Source organism: Oncorhynchus mykiss, chromosome 25, assembly GCF_057628025.1.
Source record: "Oncorhynchus mykiss isolate SJ-2025 chromosome 25, ASM5762802v1, whole genome shotgun sequence".
Taxonomy (NCBI): Eukaryota; Metazoa; Chordata; class Actinopteri; order Salmoniformes; family Salmonidae; genus Oncorhynchus; species Oncorhynchus mykiss.
Genome location: NC_143046.1, coordinates 44,330,303 through 44,354,821, shown reverse-complemented (window position 1 = coordinate 44,354,821; position 24,519 = coordinate 44,330,303). Strand labels below are relative to the sequence as shown.

At 40.8% G+C, this 24,519-nt stretch overlaps 1 protein-coding gene across 12 annotated transcripts in view; it reads left to right on the top strand.

Moving 5' to 3' along the window:
* LOC110505197 (ecto-NOX disulfide-thiol exchanger 2) overlaps window positions 1–24,519 on the top strand; it is a 316,865-nt gene that overhangs the window by 47,335 nt on the left and 245,011 nt on the right. For all 12 annotated transcript variants that reach the window (XR_016491735.1, XR_016491736.1, XR_016491737.1 and 9 more), the window contains exon 2: window positions 23,561–23,704. Coding sequence is in view for 3 of the 12 variants with exons in the window: in XM_021584250.3 (XP_021439925.2) it covers window positions 23,561–23,704 (144 nt within the window). In the remaining 9 variants the exon portion in view is untranslated. The remainder of the gene's footprint in view (window positions 1–23,560; window positions 23,705–24,519) is intronic.

Here is a 24,519-nt window from a genome sequence, read left to right as displayed (position 1 = left end):
TCACTCTGGATGAACTGCAGAGATCTACAGCTGAGGTGGGAGACTCTGTCCATAGGACAACAATCAGTCGTATATTGCACAAATCTGGCCTTTATGGAAGAGTGGCAAGAAGAAAGCCATTTCTTAAAGATATCCATAAAAAGTGTTGTTTAAAGTTTACCACAAGCCACCTGGGAGACACACCAAACATGTGGAAGAAGGTGCTCTGGTCAGGCCAAACCAAAATTGAACTTTTTGGCAACAATGCAAAACGTTATGTTTGGCGTAAAAGCAACACAGCTGAACACACCATCCCCACTGTCAAACATGGTAGAGGCAGCATCAAGGTTTGGGCCTGCTTTTCTTCAGCAGGGACAGGGAAGATGGTTAAAATTGATGGGAAGATGGATGGAGCCTGATGGAGTCTGCAAAAGATCTGAGACTGGGATGGAGATTTGTCTTCCAACAAGACAATGATCCAAAACATAAAGCAAAATCTACAATGGAATGGTTCAAAAATAAACATATCCAGGTGTTAGAATGGCCAAGTCAAAGTCCAGACCTGAATCCAATCGAGAATCTGTGGAAAGAACTGAAAACTGCTGTTTACAAATGCTCTCCATCCAACCTCACTGAGCTCGAGCTGTTTTGCAAGGAGGAATGGAAAAAATGTCAGTCTCTCGATGTGCAAAACTGATAGAGACATACCCCAAGCGACTTACAGCTGTAATCGCAGCAAAAGGTGGCGCTACAAAGTATTAACTTAAGGGGGCTGAATAATTTTGCACGCCCAATTTTTCAGTTTTTGATTTGTTAAAAAAGTTTGAAATATCCAATAAATGTCGTTCCACTTCATGATTGTGTCCCACTTGTTGTTGATTCTTCACAAAAAAATACAGTTTTATATCTTTATGTTTGAAGCCTGAAATGTGGCAAAAGGTCACAAAGTTCAAGGGGGCCGAATACTTTCGCAAGGCACTGTATATATAGAGTACAGGGAACATAAGGTTAAATATATTATTATAGACCTGCTAGATCTACTGTCTCATTTATATTATGACATTTCAGCTAGAGCTACTGTCTTTATTATAATACAACCGACCAGCTGTATCTACTGTCTCCGTTTCACTTTGGCCATTGTTGTGGACCTGCCCTCCCCTCAACAGCCTCAAATAGGCTATTTCATTTCACAAATAATATTTTATATTATTAATTTCAAACAACGGCATTAGCATGAGACGAACTCCATTTGGGAATTGCTAAATTAATCGTCCTCGATCAATTTCTTCTAAAATTATGTGTACATCTGTATATCTAGATTTAGATTTAGTTGTGTTACAAACAAACCAGTTGATTGCAATGAAACCAAACATGACTGGAAAAGTCACGTTCTGTGTGTGCATTTACCTCGAGTGTGTCGTCGAAAATGGAATGAGACGGAATTCACGACACAAGCGGTTCACAAAATGTTTCGTGTTAGGCTATAAAAATGGATTTTATCAAACAATAGACCATTCATTGTGTAACAATGAGCATTGGGATTGCAGACAGAGGAAGATTGTCAAAGGTAAACAATTTATTTTATTGCAGTTTGTGATTTTGTTACACCTGTGCTGGTTGAAATAGTTGTTTTTTATGGGTCTCTATCCTCAGATTATCGCATTGTATTCTTTCGCAGTAAATCCTTTTTTAAATCTGACAACACAGTTGGATTAGCAAGATTCTAGGCTTTCAAAGCATGTGAGGCACTTTCATGAATGTATAACTTTCATGAATGTATGTATTTTCATGAATGTTTAATATGACTATTTATGTAGGGATCACCGTATGTTGTCGAATTTCATCCCGCCACCGGGTTCCGTGCGCAGAGAGGTTAAACAATATGGTCCCTTACAATCTCTTACATATGCACACATGCATTCACACACACACACCCTTCTGAGGGATAAGCACCCACACTGTGTAACTGGAATCAAGATGGTCACTTGAATAACTTCTCTCACTTTTTGAAACCATGGGTTCAGTCCAGTCAACCAGTTTCCTTTACAACACATCCGCCCGTCTTCCCACTCACGTGGATTACATGGAGATTACTTTTAATTAGAATAGATGCTAATCATTTTCCATCGGCAATGGGGAAACAACATCACAGATGTGGAGGAAATCTAGGGTAGGCATTAGCTTTTCAAGCCTTCGTCAAAGGCAAGAAACATGCATTTTCTAAACAAATCAATGGAGTAAATAGACTGTGAAATCTACAGAGCAAAAAAAACTGTTTCTTCGATGAGCAGTAAACAGGTTAAGGCAAAAGCGAGGCTGGAAAAGGAGAGGGTGTATAGAAAAAAGTCAAGGGCGATGAAAAATTGAGAACTCTGAAATTGTGTTACATATGAAAAGCTGGTTTTATGTGCCAGCTAGGCCTAAGCGTTATGCAATCTTGGAAGCTGTGTATTGGAAAGGGAGTTCCTAATCTTAAATGTTGAATGCAAATGGCTGTGTTAGTATATATTTTCTACTACTAATGCCAGTCTATTTTTGAGTGTGTAATGTTCTAGTAACAGTTTTGACAATACTGTGCTAGCTAGGCTGCTAGCCAGGATACCTGTTGACTATTGAACTTCTCTAAATTAGTCTGGCAGCTTTTAATCAAAAACTGTCATAGCTTCTATGTCTTTCTGGCCTCCTCCACTACTATGATTTGAGAAAGCAATACCACTGAATGTGCCTAAAGCAAAAAATGTAGGAACCTTACTCTGAGAGCTGTGTTTATCTCTGGATCTTCTCCAAAGACACATTTCTTACCAGCTGAGGGAAAGCGAGATGAATGAGAGAGAGTGTTGGGTCTGTCTCTAAAAGGCTCACAGTTCAGCTCGGTCTAAATCAGGACAGCATTTCCTGACCCAACAAAGCACTTGGCACTTCCAGCACCCACCTTTCCCTTAAATACTGTCCGTCACAGGCTATAGAGCGCCATACCTCAATACCCCAGCTGTTTTTGGACTGCTCATCGTAAATTACCGCACCATCTACCAAGGGACGTTTGTGGTTGGCAATGCTCAAATTGACCGTAAATATCACAGTAGCCAGTAAGTACACCGAACATAAATATAAATACAACATGCAACAATTTCAAAGATTTTACTGAGTTACAGTCCATGTAAGGAAATCAGTCATGGGGCCATGCATTATCATGCGGAAACATGAGGTGATGGCGGCGAATGAATGGAACAACAGTTGGATTTAGGATTACATCATGGTATTTCATTGCATTCAAATTGTCATTGATGAAATGCAATTGTGTTCGTTGTCCGTAGCTTATGCCTACCCATACCACAACCCAACCACCACCATCAGCAAACTGCCCAGTACAGTTGAAACTGTAATTTGTCTGTGAAGAACACACTTTTCCAGTGTGCCAGTGGCCATCGAGGGTGAGCGTTTTCCAACTGAAGTTGGTTACAATGCCGAACTGCAATCCGGTCAACACCCTGGTGAGAACAACGAGCAGGCAGATTAGCGTCCTTGAGACAGTTTCTGACAGTTTGTGCAGAAATTCTTTGGTTGTGCTAACCCACAGTTTCATCAGCTGTCCGGGTGGCTGTTCTCAGACGATCCTGCAGGTGAAGAAGCTGGGTGTGGAGGTCCTGGGTTACAGTGGTTACACGTGGTCTGCAGTTGTGAGGCTACAGACCAAATTCTCTAAAAGGGCTTATGGTAGAGAAATGAACATTCAATTCTCTGGCAACAGCTCTGGTGGACATTTCTGCAGTGAGCATGCCAATTGCATGCTCCCTGAAAACGTTAATGTGGCATTGTGTTGTGTGACAAAATTGATCATTTTAGAGTGGCTTTCTATTGCCCCCAGCACAAGGTGCACCTGTGTAATGATCATGCTGTTTAATCAGCTTCTTGATATGCCACACCTGTCAGGTGGATGGATTATCTTGGCGAAGGATAAATACTCACTAACGGGGATGTTTGATTTGAGAGAGATATGCTTTTTGTGCCCCTAGAACATTTCTTGAATATTTTGTTTCTGCTCATGAAACTTACACTTTTCTTCTAAAACAGATTACAACTTTTCTTCTAAAACATATTACAATATTGAATAATGCAACCAAACCATATTACACTCTTGAATAATGCAACAATCCACAAGCATGTGCAGGCAATTAATAGTTTATTTCCTTGTCTGTTGTCATTAAATAAGCTGACAATACACTGCTAACTAACTAACAACATGCTTCATGATCAGGTAGCAGTAGCATATCAATAATGAACCTTTACTTTGATATTCGTATGGAAGGGGTAACATTAACATTATCATATCAGTGTCATTCATTTTTATAATACAGGCTACACAGCTAGGTAATGTTAGCCAGCAAGCTATCTAGCTAGCTAAACAAAATAATTGTTGCATCCTCACATAAATGTCCTGGCTGTAGCTAAGTGTTGATGTTTACCTGAACCATAGCTAGATAGGAGCTTGTACACTAGCTACCGTATTAAAGTTACCTTAGAACAAACCAGGCTTCATTTGATCAATATCATGGAAGTCATTACATGAGGTAAAAGATAATTGCCACTAATGACATTGATATTTCCCTGGGGAGTTGCTTCTTGCCTGGTCCTCGATGGCTCAGTGCAATCAAGTAAAAAAAATAACACAGTTGAGATTTAAAGCTACGGCGCTAATTTCTGAATGTAACAGGCTGTTACTACAATTGCAGGTAAAAACAAATCTAAAACATGAGGAAAATGTCTAATTTCAGCTGTTTCAAAAACACTACTATGATATTAAATGTTTTACTGAGAGATTTTTGGCTCAATGAGACAATTCTGTTTACACTGCCCTGCTTAGAGATGGGCAACTGTCAGGCGTGTCCAGAGGGAGCGGTTGAGATGTGACAAGTTCGCAAGTTTACATTGCAGTATACGTTAGCCAAGGGTATATTTGTGAAAAGTATAGTAAGTGTGAAGACCCTCTTAGTAGCTATGTGTTCTGTGGGAGCGCTATCAAACTCCACACACACCTACAGTGCTCCTGGTGAGCTGATGCAGGCCTTTTGACAGTAAAAGCTGATTAGACTGCAAAGCAAAGATTCATTAGTTTAGTTTAATGGAATTGAGACGAGTGGATGGGAGATTTAAATAAATTAACCTTCAGCGAATCCCTAGGCCATGTAGAAATGACAGAGGGATCTGAGGTTGAATTCTCCCCTTGTCACTGATATAATTAATACTGATTACATTATTTTGGCACAGAGTCTGTTGTCATTTAACCCTGGACCCAACCTGGACCCAAACTGAGCATGTTGGAGAAACAGCAGGAGAGAGAGCTGGTGGAATGAACTGGCTTTAATGTTTTCCTCAGGAACCAACACAAGATAAGCAAGTTTCTGACAGCTTAACAGTGACAACTTGCTCTCAGTCTGCTAACTGTGTCTTCGCTTGTTGATTAGTTTACTTACTTTGCCTTCTTTCCTCATTTTCCTCTCCTTCTTCTACCATTTCAGTCACCCACCATTCACGTGTGTGTGTGTGTGTGTGTGTGTGTGTGTGTGTGTGTGTGTGTGTGTGTTGACTTAGAACGTTAAGCAGTAGGGGGTTTACAAAAATGCACAAGAATTTAGCATAATTTGAAAATGTCACATCTTCAGCCGTGAATAGATTACATTTTACCAGACCCCAGCAGGGGACATTTTTTTGTCATGTTTACCCCTCACTGCATAGATTTAACCTTCATTAGTGTCTTCTTGTGAAATGTGGTTAATAACCTCTGTGGTTTGAGTTCAGTCATCTTTATTTTACATATTTGAGTTGTTGGCAAATATTTTAAATTTGATTTCCCACCTGATAGAACTCATTCTGAAGAGGTTCTGTTTTTTATTTATTTTACATTTCTCTGAAGTATCTGAGCAGAGGGCTCCATTTGGCTTTATACCTAAAGTGAGAAGTATTTTTTCTTGAGTGACTTGTGCGTCTCTTCTCCTATAATACCCTCATTTTACTAAACATACAACAAAGAGACAGTCTCACCCCAGCAATCACATTCATGACGGCCTTCCTTTCTCTCAATACACGGCTCAGTTGCATAAAAGCTGCTATTGGCTTCTTATCAGAAACCAAACACTCTCCATAAAACACACTGTACAGAAAAGCAGGTAGAGTGTTTGATTTAAGCCTATTTTCACACAAAGGTGCTAGCTTGATAAATCGACCGAACTGGCACAAGTGTGTGTGTGTGAGCATGCACGTGTGCATTTGTCTAAGAGAGATACTGAAGGAAAACGTGAGTGTAAGATACTGTTTATGTCCACGTATAATGTATTTAACATGTGTGTATTTGTTCCTATGTCTGTAACCAACAGATATCTGTCACCACGGACTACAGTGACGCCACAGATTCAAGTGACCAACTTAGTCAGTCCTCTCAAAGCCTAGGTGTCACACACACTTAACTGCGCTCCGCATAGTGACCCACTTTAACAGCTCACAATAAACACTCGCACAGTTTGCCAATCACTACATCTCATCACTTACAGATGTAGGATCTTAATTATCACTCTGTTCTTGCAGGATATGCAAACGTGTAGTGTATTCAAGGTTTAAAAAGGCTTCTTAGTTTAACATTTCACACTTGATTTGCCCTAACTAAAAATGTATCAACCCCTACAAAAATGTCCCTTAATTATAATCTACACAATAATTCAGATTTCCTGTTGCTGCATGATTATTTTCCTGCTGTGAGAAACTGCTTATATTTCTTTCATCAAGGCTGTAATCAAAGAAGCCTGTGCTTTCTTAGTCAGTGGAATACATGAAGTAAGAAGGATAAACCCTGTAATCAGACCGGAGTCAGGCCATCTTACATTGGATCCTGGTTGTTTAATACTTCTCAGTCAACACACAGGCCCCTACTTGCATCGTTTCTCTTTATAGTACAGTATATAGGCCTTGTCTCTGCGAGTGTGGGTGTGTGCATATGTGTGGTTTGTGTAGTCTGGACTAGTAGCTCCTTTCATGTCCTCACCAGACCAGAGGCAGGTGTATACAGAGAGCCATTGATTGGTTTTTCTTTTAGGTTCCTATTCTTTTTTTTCTTTCTTTTTTTTCATCCATAAAGAGACTGCTGGGATTGACCAAAGGAAGCTGTGCCATCCCATCAACCAACAGTGTTTGTGCATCTGGGGCCAAAAGGCCTGATTCATTAGAGGTTTTTCTCTGAAACGGAGCTCATGCGTTAATGCTTCACCGGATTGAGGCCTTTTGAAGCCTGTAGCTCAGGAACCAAAAACAATCCTTCAAACCCGCCTTTAACTTTTCCCTTGGAAAACAGGGCCAATTTGAAAAAGCACCATTAAGTTTGTTCAACCATTTACAGTATTTGTGATTTGTGAAAAGAGAAGGAGGAATAACCTCTGAGAAAGAGGCTGAGATATTGAAATCTTGGTGCCTTTCACTTTGATTCACTGCCTGTTTCAAATTTAACTCTCTCTAGTCTCAAGTGCTATAAATACACTTCTCGCTGTTTGTTATCTATGCATAGTCACTTTACCCCGACCTACAGTTGAAGTCTGAAGTTTACATACACCTAAGACAAATATATTTAAACTCAGTTTTTCACAATTCCTGACATTTAATCCTAGTAAAAATTCCCTGTTTTAGGTCAGTTAGGATCACAACTTTATTTTAAGAATGTGAAATGTCAGAATAATAGTAGAGATAATGATTAATTTCAACTTTTATTTCTTTCATCACATTCCCAGTTGGTCAGAAGTTTACATACACTCAATTTGTATTTGGTAGCGTTGCCTTTAAATTATTTAACTTGGGTCAATCGTTTCTTCAACCAGATTCCCACAATAAGTTGGGTGAATTTTGGCCATTCCTCCTGACAGAGCTGGTGTAACTGAGTTAGGTTTGTAGGCCTCCTTCCTCGTGCACGTTTTTTTTTAGATCTGCCCACAAATATTTTATAGGATTGAGTTCAGGGCTTTGTGATGGCCACTCCAATACCTTGACTTTGTTGTCCTTAAGCCGTTTTGCCACAACTTCGGAGTTGAAAATAAAACCTAATATAACTCAAACGGAAAGCATTTGCATTTTTGCGCAGTCCAGGCAGTGCTGAGAGGGTTTGGAAATCCCCATTTGCGACCAAACTTTAACTTCCTGGTTGAAATCTTAAGATTTTGCTTCAGTATATTCACATAATATTCCATAATGATGCCATCTATTTTGTGTTCACCGGTCCAAGTGCACAAGTCCCTCCTGCAGCAAAGCACCCCCACAACATGATGCTGCCACCCCCTTTCTTCACGGTTTGGATGGTGTTCTTCGGCATGCAAGCGTCCCCCTTTTTCCTCCAAACATAACGATGGTCATTATGGCCAAACAGTTCTATTTTTGTTTCATCAGACCTGAGGACATTTCTCCAAAGTACCATCTTTGTCCCCATGTGCAGTTAAAAACCGTCATCTGACTTTTTTATGGCAGTTTTGGAGCAATGGCTTCTTCTTTGCTGAGCGGCCTTTCAGGTTATGTCGATATATAGGACTCGTTTTACTGTGGACATAGATACTTGTGTACCTGTTTCCTCCAGCATCTTCACAAGATCCTTTGCTGTTGTCAGGGATTGGTTTGCACTTTTCTCACCAAAGTATGTTTATCTCTAGGAGACAGAACGCATCTCCTTCCTGAGCAGTATGACCCCCCCCAAGATGTTTATACTTGCGTACTATTGTTGGTACAGATGAACATGGTACCTTCAGGCATTTGGAAATTGCTCCCAAGGATGAACCAGACTTGCGGAGGTCTCCAATTAGTTTTCTGAGGACTTGACAAATTTCTTTAGATTATCCCATGATGTCAAGCAAAGAGGCACTGAGTTTGAAGGTAGACCTTGAAAGACATCCACAGGTACACCTCCAATTGACTCAAATTATGTAAATCAGCCTATCAGAAGCTTCTAAAGCCATGACATCATTTTATGGAATTTTCCAAGCTGTTTAAAGGCACAGTCAACTTAGTGTATGTAAACTTCTGACCCACTGGAATTGTGATACAGTGAATTATAAGTGAAATAATCTGTCTGTAAACAATTGTTGGAAAGATTGCTTGTGTCATGCACAAAGTAGATGTCCTAACCGACTTACCAATACTATAGTTTGTTAACAAGAAATTTTTGGAGTGGTTGAAAATGAGTTTTAATGGCTCCAACCTAAGTGTATGTAATCTTCAGACTTCATCTGTACATAGTACCCCTGCACATTGACTCTGTACCGATACCCCCTGTATCTAGCCTCGTTATTGTTATTTTATTGTGTTTACTCTTCTTTTTTTTACTTTACTTTATTTAGTAAATCTTTTCTTAACTCTATTTCTTGAACTTCATTGTTGGTTAAAGGTTTGTAACTAAGCATTTCACGTTAAAGTCGTATTCGGTGCATGAGACAAATTTGATTTGATACGGTGATGGCCTGAGGAGAGGAGAATTCTTTAGATGACTGGCATGCTTGTGCTTCCACGCTAAGTAATTTAGGTAAGTAAGTTAGGCACCTTGTTGATTCATCTGCCCAGAGCATCCATCACTCCACATAGTCAGTGCTAGAGATCATACTGGAAGACCTAGGCTATTAATAGAGGTGCAGCTCTCTTCATTGTCCGAAGGATCTCTTTGGGGCCTTTATCTAACTTTGACTCTCTGCCTTGACAAAGACCTTGTGACCAGCATTCCAATCATTAGAGAAACATCGCTGATGCACACAGCTAATTTTGGATCACTCAACTTGACGCAGCAATTGTCAGCACAGCGGACAAGTCATGTCACTTGACCTTGAAAAATAACAGCAACCTCCCAATATTTTTTTCCCAGCAGCATCTACAGGGGAGGGAATAAAAGCAGTAGACTATGGGTATCTGTGTTGGTCCGAATGTGACCTTGGTCCAACATCAGTAAAGAGCTTCTGGGTAGAGACTGTGACCCTTATCAGAAAGGAAGAGGCAATGCGAGAGCATTTACACTGCCCAAAATCTGTCTGCGTTTGCATGGAGGTCTATGAGATAATGTCAAATTACGTGAGGCTTATTTTGATCAAATGTACGTTTTGTGATGTTTAGGCTGCTGTTACACACACTGATATAAGTGGATGCATGTGGCATTCTGGCAACTTTTGATAAAAACAACTTAGTTGTGCCAGTTGTGTATTTACCCTCTCATTTGCAATGGTCCCACCTGATCTCACATCCTCCCACCTGCCTTCCATCTTTGAGGAAATTACTTTTCAGTGTTAGAGCGTTCACTTGACTATTTTGTCAATATAATAGAACATCTTTGTCCTTATTTACTATCTGACAATCAGACTGGAAATCACTGTTCTCTGAGCAGGGGCCAGCTGACTCAATTGTGACATTTTACCTGACATAGTCAAACAGGGCAGTGTTGTAATCCACAATCATAGAAGTCACAGTGTGCTGGAACTTTGGTTTTGCTTTCACTGGTAAAAGGAATGACCCCAAAAAGGTAGACTATTCTTCGAAATACTGTTGGTTTAGTTCAATCCTGTGGTCGACGGGACAAATCTGTTGTGTTGCTGGTCAACATTTATTTTTTTATTTTTATTTAACTAGGCAAGTCAGTTAAGAACAAATTCTTATTTACAATGATGGCCTACTCTGGCAAAACTCGAATCCAGACAACGCTGGGCCAATTGTGCACCGCCCTATGGGACTCCCAATCACGGCCGGATGTGATACAGCCTGGATTTGAGGGACTGTAGTGATGCCTCTTGCACTGAGATGCAGTGCCTTAGACCGCTGCGCCAATCGGGAGCAGCATCTTATAAGCAATCTCTTGCCAATGTGACCTTTAGCAAGGCATTTAACCGCCAAGTAATAATTTAATGAAAACTGAAAACGTTGAGGGGCCACGTGTTTTGTCATAGTGGAATGTACTTGTACTTCCACTCAGAGACCAATGTTCTTCTGGTCTGAGGTGGAGAGTCTGAGCCCCCTTCCTCTTGTCTCCTAATTAGACAACAGAAAATTGATTTTCTGCCCCCTGGTCACCCTTTACGAAGCTTTCACTAATAATAGCAGCCTGAATGTTTTCATTTGCCAACATTAATTCATTAGAAATGGGAAAATGGCTCTTCCGAGAATAAGAGTTAGAAGTAGAACGAGGCATGTTTGTGTGACTTTTTTCACCTATCAATGTGCTATACGGAAGGAAAATATGAAACTTAGTTCAGAGCAGATTTGCTTTGACTGTTCTTTCTTGATGCAATTTCGGGGAAATATTTGATTTCTTTCTGAATTGTTTTCTTAAACCATCTTAGTCCCAACTTCTGTTGTCAAATCAGACATTCTTTATTGGATAAGGTTATAGAATGTGTTTCAGAGTTTGTCTTTCAGAGTTTGAGGGAGCGGAAACCTCTACAGTCATAATTGGTCTGATAAGTGGCTCTGTCAACCAGCCACAGCGTTTGGTAAGACGAATCCATGGAGCTAAATGTGCAGAACACAGGTCTTTGGGGACAGACAGCTTTGACTTGGTAATGGAGTGTAAAACCTAAAAGAAAAGCAGAATAGTATTCATGAGGTCAGTTCAGTGTTAATGCTGTATGTCACGTGTTCCTTTCTCTCTCTCATATGGATGAACAGGCTTTAAACCTACCTGTTCACTTGTTCTTCATGCACTAGTAAGATGGATGGTCCGCTCCCTCACCTCATGCCACCCACATTGTTACCACACAAAAACACACACAGACACACAACAGACATATGGTCAGCAATATGTTTGGAACATCGATTCGCAATAAAATCCCAGAGTCTAATCGCGAGAATCGCAATACATATCTTATTGACCCCAGCGTATCGTGATAATATCATATCGTGAGGTCCCTTGGAATTCTCAGCCCTAGAAACCACCTATATATCTCGACCAGTTCAGTTCTGTATTTAATAGAAAAATACTGGTCTTGTCTATTTGTCTCTGTAGGTTTACAGCCTTTCTTATCTGGTTTTAGCTGTAAAGGCTCAGGTTTGATCTAACATTCCTCTGAAACATGGGAAATTTCACAGTGGTCTGTCTGTCCCCTCAGGTGTTTCTGGGTGTTAACTCAATTTAGCTGGATGTTGTGTTGACCAGAGTGACAAATATGAACACACTCTACCTGTCTGCCACACACACTCTAGCTGGCAGACACAACCTGCCACACACACTCTTCCTACCACACATACAGTACTAGCCTGTCTGCTATCTCTCTCCTAAGCTCTCTTTTTTCCTCTCTGTGACAGTGTCACACTACCTTTCTCTCCCTCTTTCTCTCTCTCTCTGTCTCGGTCAGCATCTCTCACTCTCTCTGCCTCTCTTTGTCTCGTTCAGCATCTCTCACTCTCTCTGCCTCTCTTTTTCTTTATCTCTCCTGCTGGTATTTGTCAGTGCTATTATCCTGTCTCATTTCTCCAGCTGAGAGTGCTGCAGCCTTTTTCCTCAGGCTGTCATCACGGAGCAGCTCTGAACCGTCTCAGAGACACGGCCTGCAGCCCTCCACCCCGCCCCTCACAGGGTCCTCTGTGCAGGGAGGAACCTGCAGAATGACACTGAAGGAGAGAGAAGCGAAAAACCTTACCTGCTCTCAGTTAGCTCTTTGATATTTGTGTGTGTGCAGGGATGCAGTGTTGTTCCCAGCATCCCAAATGCTCTCTTGTAGTTACAGATAGTCGTAGCAGATTATTGACCGTGTTAGAAATAACATTGGGTATCATTTTCACGAGGGACATTAGCGATAGCATCAGTTTTTCAAAAATGGTGTTTGCATCAGTAGTTCAGAGATGTTGGGCTATTAGATGGCCTTTTAATGTTTTACAGCTGCTGCTGGTCTACTCTCTACCATCTCACGTCACTCCTTCCCCCAAACTGGTTGTGTGTGCATTATGTATCTTGTACATTGTGTCCTATTAATACCACATTCATATTTGTCCTCTACATACAGTGCCTTGCGAAAGTATTCGGCCCCCTTGAACTTTGCGACCTTTTGCCACATTTCAGGCTTCAAACATAAAGATATAAAACTGTATTTTTTTGTGAAGAATCAACAACAAGTGGGACACAATCATGAAGTGGAACGACATTTATTGGATATTTCAAACTTTTTTAACAAATCAAAAACTGAAAAATTGGGCGAGGAAAATTATTCAGCCCCTTTACTTTCAGTGCAGCAAACTCTCTCCAGAAGTTCAGTGAGGATCTCTGAATGATCCAATGTTGACCTAAATGACTAATGAGGATAAATACAATCCACCTGTGTGTAATCAAGTCTCCGTATAAATGCACCAAAAGCCAATGTGTCAGAGGAAACACCGTACACCTAGTGACCTGCCTGGTCAGCATGCACTGCACCCAGCCCGCCACAGGAGTCACTAGTGCGCCGGCTAAACCCTCCCTAACCTTTGCGTCGCCCAATAAGCCTCCCGGTCGCGGCCGGCTGCGGCAGAGCCTGGGCTCGAACCCAGAATCTCTAGACCACTGCGCCACCTGGGAGGCCCCAATTTCACCTTTATTTAACCAGGTAGGCCAGTTGAGAACAAGTTCTCATTTTCAACTGCGACCTGGCCAAGATAAAGCAAAGAAGCTCCTCTCATTCCTGCTGCCCAGACCCACATCCCGTGACTTCCTATTTACCTTGTGTTATTTATTGTTTCCGTTGGCCTTGGGATTCATACTTCCCCCTCTTCTCCTTGTAGCGTGAGCTGTGGTTATGGCCAGATAGTTTTTCCCAAACAGACCATCCACCAGTGTCCCTGTGGGGTAGAGGGTAGTGACTCAGCAGTTCTCCAGGGTCACCAGAGCACAAAGAGGCTGTGTGTGTGTGTGCGTGTGCGCATGCGTGTGTGGTAGAGGCGCGTGTGTGCCTGTGTGGTGGCCACGTGTTACCACAACACAGAGAGAGATCTACAGCACATTAGAGAGAGAGAGACCAGGCAGTGACTCAGCCTCAATAGCCAATTTACAGTGCATTCAGTGTAGGCCGTCATTATAAATAAGAATTTGTTCTTAACTGACTTAAATAAAGGTTAAATAAAATGACCCCTTTGCTTTTTCCACATTTTGTTACGTTTCTGCCTTATTCTAAAAACGATTAAATTACCTTTTTTCCTCATCAATCTACACGCGATACCCCATAATGAAAAAGTGAGAACCAGTTTTAAAAATGTTAGAAAATGTATTAAAAATAAATAAGTATTCAGACCCTTTGCTATGAGATTTGAAATTGAGCTCAGGTTCATACTGTTTATCCATTGATCAGGCGCAACCATTGATCATCCTTAAGATATTTCTACAACTTGATTGGAGTCCACCTGTGGTAAATTAAATTAATTGGACATGATTTTGAAAGGCACACACCTGTCTACAGTGCTTTTGGAAAGTATTCAGACTTTTCCCACATTTTGTTACGTTACAGCCTTAATTTAAAATAGTTTTTCCCCCTCATCAATCTACGCACAATGCCCCATAATTACAAAGCAAAAACGTTTCTTTTTTTTTTAATTGAAGAATTTTGGAACCTAGAGCTGGCTGCCTGGCCAGACTGAGGGAGAAGGGCTTTGGTCAGGGAGTTGACCAAGAAACCGATGGTAACTTTGACAGAGCTCCAGAGTTCCTCTGAGGAGATGGGAGAACCTTCCAGAAGGACAACCATTTCTGCAGCACTCCACCAATCAGGCCATTATGGTAGAGTGGCCAGATGAAAGCCACTCCTCAGTAAAAGGCACATGACAGCCCGCTTGGAGTTTGCCAAAAGGCACCTAAAGGACTCTCCGACCATGAGAAACAAGATTCTCTGGTCTGAGGAAACCAAGATTGAACACTTTGGCCTGAATGCCAAGTGTCATGTCTGGAGGAAATTTGGTGAAGCATGGTGTTTGCTGCATCATGCTGTGTGCATGTTTTTTCAGCAGCAGGGATTGGGAATCTATTCAGGATCAAGGGAAAGATGAACAGAGCAAAGAACAGAGAGATCCTTGATGAAAACCTGCTCCAGAGTGCTCAGGACGACGGTTCACCTTCAAACAGGACAACGACCCTAAGCACACAGCCAAGACAACACAGGAGTGGCTTCAGGACAAGTCTCTGAATGGTCCTTAAGTGGCCCAGCCAGAGCCTGTACTTGAACCCGATCTCTGGAGAGACCTGCAAATAGCTGTGCAGCGATGCTCCCCATCCAACCTGACAGAGCTTGGGAGGATCTACAGAAAATAATGGGAGAAACTCCCCAAGTACAGGTGTGCCAAGCTTGTAGCGTCATACCCAAGAAGACTCAAGGCTGTAATTGTTGCCAAAGGTGCTTCAACAAAGTACTGAGTAAAGGGTCAGAATACTTATGAAATTGTGATATTTCAGATTTTTTTGCTTTTTATTCATTTGTTTAAATAAAAAAATAAAATGGGTTTTGCTTTGTCATTATGGGGTATTGTGTGTAGATTGATCATGGAAAAAACGATTGAATCATTTTTGAGAATAAGGCTGTAAACGTTACAAAATGTGGAATCAAGGCGTCTGAATACTTTTCAAATGCAATATACCCCAAAGAGGCCATCAATTTATCTGGTTGGCCACTTTCCTTCAATTGTTCTGTTTATCCTGTCTCTCTCTCTATCTAGCTCTCTTTTTCTCTGTATTTCCCCTTTTATCTCCTTTTATTTCCTCTTGAACCTTTTAAACTCTGAGAATGAAAAGCTGGCTTTATTAAACTTTTACATTTACAGTGAAACTCTAGTGTGTTTATAAGATGAACTGAAGCATTTGACATCTGGGAGAATTTTGTGGACTGTTTTCTGGGAAAAGAGCGAGAGGAAGAGAGAGGCTGCCAGATGGAGGCTGACAGACAGACAGAGCAGAGAGAGGTAGGGAGATGGAGGGTGCGTGGGTGGATTTGTAAGCAGTGAGCACTAGGTGTACCGTGTGATGTCCCACAAACAGACAAACAGACAAACAGACAGCCAGTCAGTCGAGAGGAGTTCCATCACTGATGGAGCCCACTTCCTTTTCATTCGATGAAACATTTGACTTTCTACATAATGTTTACAGGGCAGATTTCCCTGCTCGTTTCCCTTGGTTTGAGGGAAGGCAATTCTGCTCTTTTCTTCAACAGATTGTCGTCTGTTTATTAGCCTGTTGTTTACCCATCTTCTCTCTTCATGTGGAAAGCCCTGATGACACAGAGGGAGAACAGGATGGTTGGTTCTCATTGTGATGGAAATGTGGTTAAATAAAGAACACAAAACAGAGAGAGCGAAACAGGAAGGAGAGACTGAGAGGAAAAAAAAGAGAGGGAGAGAAGTAAACAGATTGGAGAAGGGCCTGATGTGGAGAGGTTCTATCAAGCTCTCTCTAATAGAAAAGGGGGTAGAAGGCGCATCATTTGAACGGAGTGAGACCTTTAAAATCCCCCTGTAAACACATTAAGGATGGTTTTGTGTTGTGGAGAAGAACTAGAGAAACTTCCATAAAAATGCTGCTACCCATAATTGTATGAGGCTCTCGGTGTCGGAGTCCATTGGTAACTTTCTGAGCCCCCGATGCAGATCGGAAAGAGAGAAATACATAGATGGAGAGAAAGAGAGCTTTCTATTTCCATGCTGAAAGAATGCTGATCAGTCACACTCACTTCACGGCTCCAAGTGATGTGATCTACGTGCTTCACTACTTCACCAGTCTGTACTTAATTGGTACTCAACTTATGGCCTTCAAAAATGTATGTGATGCAACACATAGGCCTGCTGTACTTCCATTTTCAGGGGTTGAGCAGAAGTTCAGCAAATCACTTTACCACAGGTTTTCAGGACTTCAACAGTATTGGGCTGTGGTTTGTATTTTGTCTGTAGCTTGTCCCTTTATGTCCTGCTTACAGCTGCGGTCACTTGCTTGTCCCGAGCACTTAAAAACACACAAAGATGAATAGTAATACCTAATTCTTCATATGGTTGGAAGCCAGTGACCAATTCTCCACCTCAGCTCATCCTCCGTACCCTGAAATACGTTTTTGTTTCAAAGACCATATGAGGCCTCCTTTCACCATAACATAGGCTTTGGGCGTGAGCGTTCACGCGCGTACAACTGCTTTAAATCAATAACCATAGCAGAGTGGAAATTCTCTAGAAATGATTCTAGTAAATGATGCACATGAACACACACATCAAGTAATTGCAGGATATAAGGGATCTGATGGTGTCCTGCGATATATGTCTGTCTTCTGAGCCCTGTGTGTTTCTACTCAGATGTTGCAACCGGTTCAGGGAATAGAACTGAAAACGGAACTAAACAGAAATGGAACCGAAAACGAAAGTGATCCATACTGTTCCGGAACAAAACCTTTATATTTAATGCATGGAAAACCTGTCCCACAAAACAATGCAACAGAGTGCCTGTGCAAAGCCCTCACTCTGTCACTCAGAAATGTATTCCAGCATCTGCCTGCAAGCTGAAAATCTTTGCCAGTGCGTGTTTAGGCTATCTGATAAGGAGAGAGGTTTTTAATTAGCTAGCGAAGAATGGATAAACTTTTTCAATGATCGTTAATGATACTTTAGGCCTAGTTATCACATTTCACGTTGAATTTATTAACTACAAGAAAGTAAGACGTGTTTTTAATTCTGGTGGCGCTCTGAACACATAAGCTTGTTAGCTAGTTAGCTCAAAGGACATTTAAGCTGCTCCTCCTAGGTATAATTCTGTGGACCTAATTCAGATAATGCATGTCATAACAAAATGCCTAGCGCTTTAAGCCTGTTCCTCAACCCTCTCTCGCTCTCACCACACATAGGCTACACTTTTCTGTCGATCACGCATGTAAACAACAAGCTTTCCTGCTCTAAGCGCACTGATTGGGTCGACAGGTCACAGGTCGAAAAAGGTCGAAAAGGAACGATATAAACGGATACTTATTTGGGGGTTCGAACCAGTTCAGAACTTTATTTTAACTGTCGGAATTCATTTTGGTTCCAACCCGTTTCTACTGCAGAGCAGATATGGACTCTCTGTTAAAGACAAGTTTGCTATTCTCCATCTTCAGAGATTCCGTTTTCTGACTACAACAAGGCCTAGCAAAACAAGTGTAAACCGAGAGAAGTGATGCATTTTTCATGGGCATAGGCCTTGTCTCTCCCAGACCCTGTTCTGAATTATAAATAACACAAATCCAATTTTGAAACAGGAAATCACTGATATATTAGGGTCGGAACACAAGGTAACGTGTTTGTTTCCTGGGATTTTGGGGCAATATTCACATTGTTATTGTTTCCATAATTTATCAGCCTCTACTCTCCTTATTGCTTTATCCTTTGGAAGACGCTATCGGTCAGAAAAGTAGAAAGACTGGTTTTGGAAAAGGATTGTCTGCTTATAGCTGTTGGACAGATTGGCCCATTTCTATATCGGCGCCTGCACTCACTTTAGATAATTTAATATAATTATATTAAGAGTGTGTGTCTTAGGTTCTTAACTAATGGTGGTCTTTGTGTTTTAATCCTGTCGCTGTTACTCTCAGGACAGCAATATGCTGGGATGGAAATTAAACTTCTGGATTAGTTTGGAGATGCTACCTAGTGTCCTCACTGTCTAAAGACCAGTGGCTTCAATTATAAACTGAGCATACGTACAGTACCCCAAAATGTGCGTGCACCAGTTTTCATGCAAAAGTGAGCATTTTTTTTATTTTTTATATTTGAGTTGAGAGGGCTCACATCCCCACAAACTTTAGACTATAAGTACGCACATCTGCTGTAGGTTGAAATATTGTATTGCAAGCTGGCAAGTAAACATTTTGTGCAAATGTGACTCGCTTATTCATTAAAACTGAAAACATAAACAAAAACGCTACCATTTGCTGTAGTTAAAAGAGTAAAAACCTATGCATTTTATTTTTTAGAATCTAAAATAGTTAGACATAGGAATCTATTTCCTATTTATTTTATTTTCCTAACCATTGCAGAATACGTTCTTCACCTTTTCTGGCTGTGATGGGTGCATATTCCCGAAATAGTTATACAACAAATTACCATGTGCATCTCTCATTTAATTGTACCTATAGCCAAATCACTCTGAGAGAGTTCTAGAGTGCCTCCGGAAAGTATTCAGAACGCTTAACTTTTTCCAAATGTTGTTACAAAAAAATACATTTTAGAATAAAAAATCCTCAGCAATCTACACACAATACCCCATAATGACACAGCTAAAACAGCGTTTTTAAATTTTTTGCACAGTTTTTTTTATATAAAAAAACCTGAATACCTTATTTACATAAGTATTCAGACCCTTTGCTATGAGACTTGAAATTGAGCTCAGATGCATCCTGTTTCATTGATCATGAGATGTTTCTACAACCTAATTGGAGTCCACCTGTGGTAAATTCAATTGATTAGACATTATTTGGAAAGGCACACACCTGTCTATATAAGGTCCCACAGTTGACAGTGCATGTCAGATAAAAACCAAGCCATCAGGTCGAAGGAATTGTCCAGAGAGCTCTGTGACAGGATTGTGTTGATGCACAGATCTGGGGAATGGTACCAAACCATTTCTGCAGCATTGAAGGTCCCCAAGAAAACAGTTGCCTCCATCATTCTTAAAAAGTTTGGAACCACCAATACTCTTCCTAGAGCTGGCTTCCCAGGCAAGCTGAGCAATTGGGGGAGAAGGGACTTGGTCAGGGAGGTGACCAAGAACCCGATGGTCACTCTGACAGAGCTCCGGAGTTGCTCTGTGGAGATGGGAGAACCTTCCAGAAGGACAACCGTCTCTGCAGCATTCTACCAATCAGGCCTCTATAGTAAAGTCGCCAGACATCAGTCAAATGCACATGACAGCACCTAAAGGACTAAAAGGCACCTAAAGGACTCTCAGACAATGAGAAATAGTCTGATGAAACCAAAATTGAACTCTTTGGTCTGAATGCCTAGCGTCACATCTGGAGGAAACCTGGCCCTTCTGGGAGGATGTTTTTCAATGGCAGGGACTGGGAGACTATTCAAGATTGAGGGAAAGATGAACGGAGCAAAGTACGTAGACATCCTTGATGAAAACCTGCTGCAGAGTGCTCCAGACCTCAGACTGGGGAGAAGGTTCACATTCCAACAGGACAATAACCCTACGCATACAACCACGACAAAGCATAAGTGGCTTCTTGAGTGGTCCTTGAGTGGCCCAACCAGAGCTTGAGAGGATCTGCAGAAAAGAATGGGAGAAACCGCTAATACAGGTGTGCCAAGGTTGCAAGCGTCATATCCAAAAATACTCAATACTGTTATCGCTGCCAAAGGTGCTTCAACAAAGTACTGAGTAAATGCTCTGAATACTTATGTAAATGTGATATTTCAGTGGTTTACTTTTTATAAATTAGCAAACATTTCTAAAAAACTGTTTTTGCTTTGTCACTATGGGATGTTGTGTGTAGATTGATGAGGGGTGAAAAAACAATTTAAGCAATTTTAGAATAAGGCTGTAATTTAACAAAATGTGGAAAAAGTCATGTGGTCTGAATACTTTCCCGGAGGTATTTAAGGTTTTTCAATCCCATAGGCAGTATGGTTTATAATATTCAGTCAAATTTAACAGGTGAACAGTTGACATGTGATGTTGCAGTAGGCCTATGCTACTGTAAGTAGGCCGACTGTAATAATACAAAAAAAATAGTAGCATGGCCTAGACAATCCAGCATATTTGGGTTGGGGGAAAAGTCGATGCAAAACATTGCTGAATTTAAATTTTCTGCTGACAGCTCCACAACAATTTCAAAAACGGACACAGTCCTTTGCTAGATACAACATAAATTACTGCAAAAGATTATAACATTCTGCCAACTACAGCAAATTGACAGTATGGGTAGGCTACAGTATTGCTGTTCAATATCAGCGTGACATCATTTCCTAGTTTTAATCTCAGAGCCTATACCAAAGCAGGAGATAGAAACACAATCATTTATTGATAAACGAAAGATTGAACCACAATTCATATTTTGCATAGATGTGTGGGTTGTAGCATTTCGTCTACTTTTAAATTGTTTCGAATATACAAACAATCTTGCTATAGGCAGAATGCACGTTTAGTTTGAGAAAATCACTGCCAAATATTCTGCTCGCAGCTATACAGAAATGTGATCAAATTTGCCATTGCTCTTTCATACAGAAACTGATGTGACCTATTTCGAATAGTTCCAAATTATACAACAAATAAAATACATTATTGTCACCATAAATGGTGAATGGAGGGCGTTTTCCAAAGGGAGTTATAATGCTTGTTCACATGAACACAATTTAAGGACAGGTCTAATTTATAATGGGAAACATGTGTACATGGCGTGTGGCAAGTTCAGAAATCTCTATGTTTTTGCCTGTGCAGTTTTCAAATATGGCGCACACAGACGATTAATTTGAAACTTACCGGTTATAAATTGGGCCCCTGAACAGAAAGACACAACAATCTGTAGATTCTGACATACAGTTAAAGTCGGAAGTTTACATACACTTAGGTTGGACTGTTTACAGACAGATTATTTCACTGTATCACAATTCCAGTGGGTCAGAAGTTTACATACAAGCTGACTGTGTCTTTAAACAGCTTGGAAAATGCCATAAAATGATGTCATGGCTTTAGAAGCTTCTGATAGGCTAATTGACATAATTTGAGTCAATTGGAGGTGTACCTGTGGATGTATTTCAAGGCCTACCTTCAAACTCAGTGCCTCATTGTTTGACATCATGGGAAAATCTAAAGAAATCAGGCAAAAATTGTAGACCTCCACAAGTCAGGTTCATCCTTGGGAGCAATTTCCAAACGCCTGAAGGTACCAAGTTTTTCTGTACAAACAATAGCAAGCAAGTATAAACACCATGGGACCACGCAGCCATCATACCGCTCAAGCTTGTTAAAGATAGGGCTGACTTCTGCCCCCTTTGGAGGAATTGGGTACCCATAGTAAACTGAAAAAAAATCTGTCAAAAATTGCTAATATATGCATATAATAATTATTATTGGATAAAAAACACTCTAAAGCTTCTAAAACCGTTGGAATTATGTCTGTAAGTATAGCAGAACTCACAGGGCAGGCATTCTTCCAAACTAGTTTTTGTGGTCATGAAAGTTGGGGCAACTTTCAACGTCATCGCCCCCACCCTTCCCAACCAGTTATGGATCTGGGGAGACTTTCTATGTCTTCCACTAGATGTCCTCATTCAGTAGAGCTTTTAATCGTTCAAATCCCGCGAGAATTGGCCCTATGGGAGTGAAATTAGTGTGTGCCAGGAGAAAATACCTTGTGCGTTGGGGCGCGAATTGGTCCCGGCCATTCCTTTGTTCCAGCACTCCTGGGAAGAGCTAACGATGACCGGTTGAATAGAAATTTGTTTTGTGTGTTTAAAACATCATAAAGCTTGATTCTGCACTTAGTTTGACCTGTTTAGTCGACATATAATATGTCATTTTGAAGTTTTGATGCGCAACTTTTCCGGACCAGAGGACATTTTGGGTGCATTTCAGCTGATGTTATTAGCAGTAGCTAATACAAAGACGCAATACTTGAAACCAAACGATGAATTGGGTAAGTATGAACCCTTCCAGAACATTCTGAACGAAGACCATCGAAGGTAAGGGAATATTTATGCTGAAATCTGTGTTTCTGTTGACTCCAACATTACGGAGAAATTTAGCTTATATCTGAGCGCCGTCTCAGAATATTGAATAGTGTGCGATTTCTGTAACGTTAAAAATAAATGTAACAAAGCGATTGCATAAAGAAGCAGTGTATCTTTCTAACTATATGTAGAACAGGTATATTTAGTCAAAGTTTATGATGTCTATTTATGTTATCTTGCCGCGCTACCTAGATTTCCTGCGGACATTTTTGAGTATTTTCTGAACATGAATTCAATGTAAATGGACATTTATGGATATAAATGGCATATTATTGAAAAAAAAATGTACTGTGTAACATGTCCTATTACTGTCATCTGATGAAGATTTTCAAAAGGTTAGTGAATGATTTATTTTTTAATCCTGCGTTTGTTGATTGCATGTCTTGGCTATTCAAATGAGCTGTGTCTGGTGGTGGTTTGACATATATATGTGCTATGTTTTCGCCGTAAAACATTTTAGAAATCTGACTTGCTGGCTAGATGAACAAGGTGTTTATCTTTCATTTGAGCTATTGGACTTGTTAATGTGTGGAGGTTAAATATTTCTAAGAATATTTTTGCGTTCCATGCGCCACCGTTCCAGCTGAACGTGGGAGGTTAGGTTCCCAGCTGGGAACCAGAAGCCGGGAGAGGCTAAGGAAGGAAACGCGTTCTGTCTTCTAGAGATTAACGTACTTTGGTGTGAAAAGTGCAAATCAATCCCAGAACAACAGCAAAGGACCTTGTGAAGATGTGGAGGAAACCGGTACAAAATAATCTGTATCCACAGTAAAATGAGTCCTATATCGACATAACCTGAAAGGCCGCTCAACAAGGAAGAAGACACTGCTCCAAAACCGCCATAAAAAAGCTAGACTAACATGGCTGCTTGTTGTGTTTCTGTGTGTTTCAGGACTGAATCCGCTATCCTTTGACCCGTCCTCCAACAACGAGCCCCTGCAGTTCAGCAACTCCAACGGGCCACTGGTGTCAGACTGTCCTCTGGAAAACGGAGCTGAGAACCGCAATAAGAGGAAGAGACCCAGCCTACCTCCAGGTACAATAAACTATGATAATTGACAAGGTGTACATCAGTACTACCAATACATTTTATACTGTGAGCCTGTGACTGGGGGAGTAATTTAAAGTGAGGTAGAGACTTGGTAGAGGCGCTTTCATGTTTTCCATCCTGAGGGTCTTATTGCCAGTTAGTCCTGTGGAGGTCAGGGCCGTCTGTCTAAAGCCACAGGATTCTGCGCTGCTATGATTGCAGCTCTCACACCTTAGGCTGGCTGCTACCATGCCACAGCACCTGCCAATCAAAGCACAGAAGTGCCTTCAGCTTTCTCTCACGGAGTGAGTGACCTGTCGCACGGAAAACAATGTTCTGTGTGTGTGTGTGTGCGCGCGTGCCCTCATTCGCTTGTTGACTTCTCATTACTAAATTACACTTCATTTTAAATCTGTGACTGTGTGCATTCTAATTAAGGAACGCATCTCTAATTAATGGCATTATGACAAGTAGAATGAAGAGGGCCTTAAGACAGAGGTGTTGCTGTATGTGCTCTGCTGTCTTGATGACCTTAATTAGTTGTGATTAATTGTCAGTGTTATGAACCACTCTTTTTACCATTCGTCTTTGTGCACAATTTTAAACAAATGACCTTAGTGAGTTTGAGTTCTCACTCATTCATGTCTGTTCATTTCATCTCATTATTATGTGTCATTACCAACTCAGAACTAGACCTGAAGACCTTGAGGAGGTTTAGATTGCAGGTACAACGGATATGTTAGATGTGTACGTAATAGACATTGAGTGTTTATGCAGAACAATGTTACAATGTCGATTTAACAGATGCACTGAAATTGAGT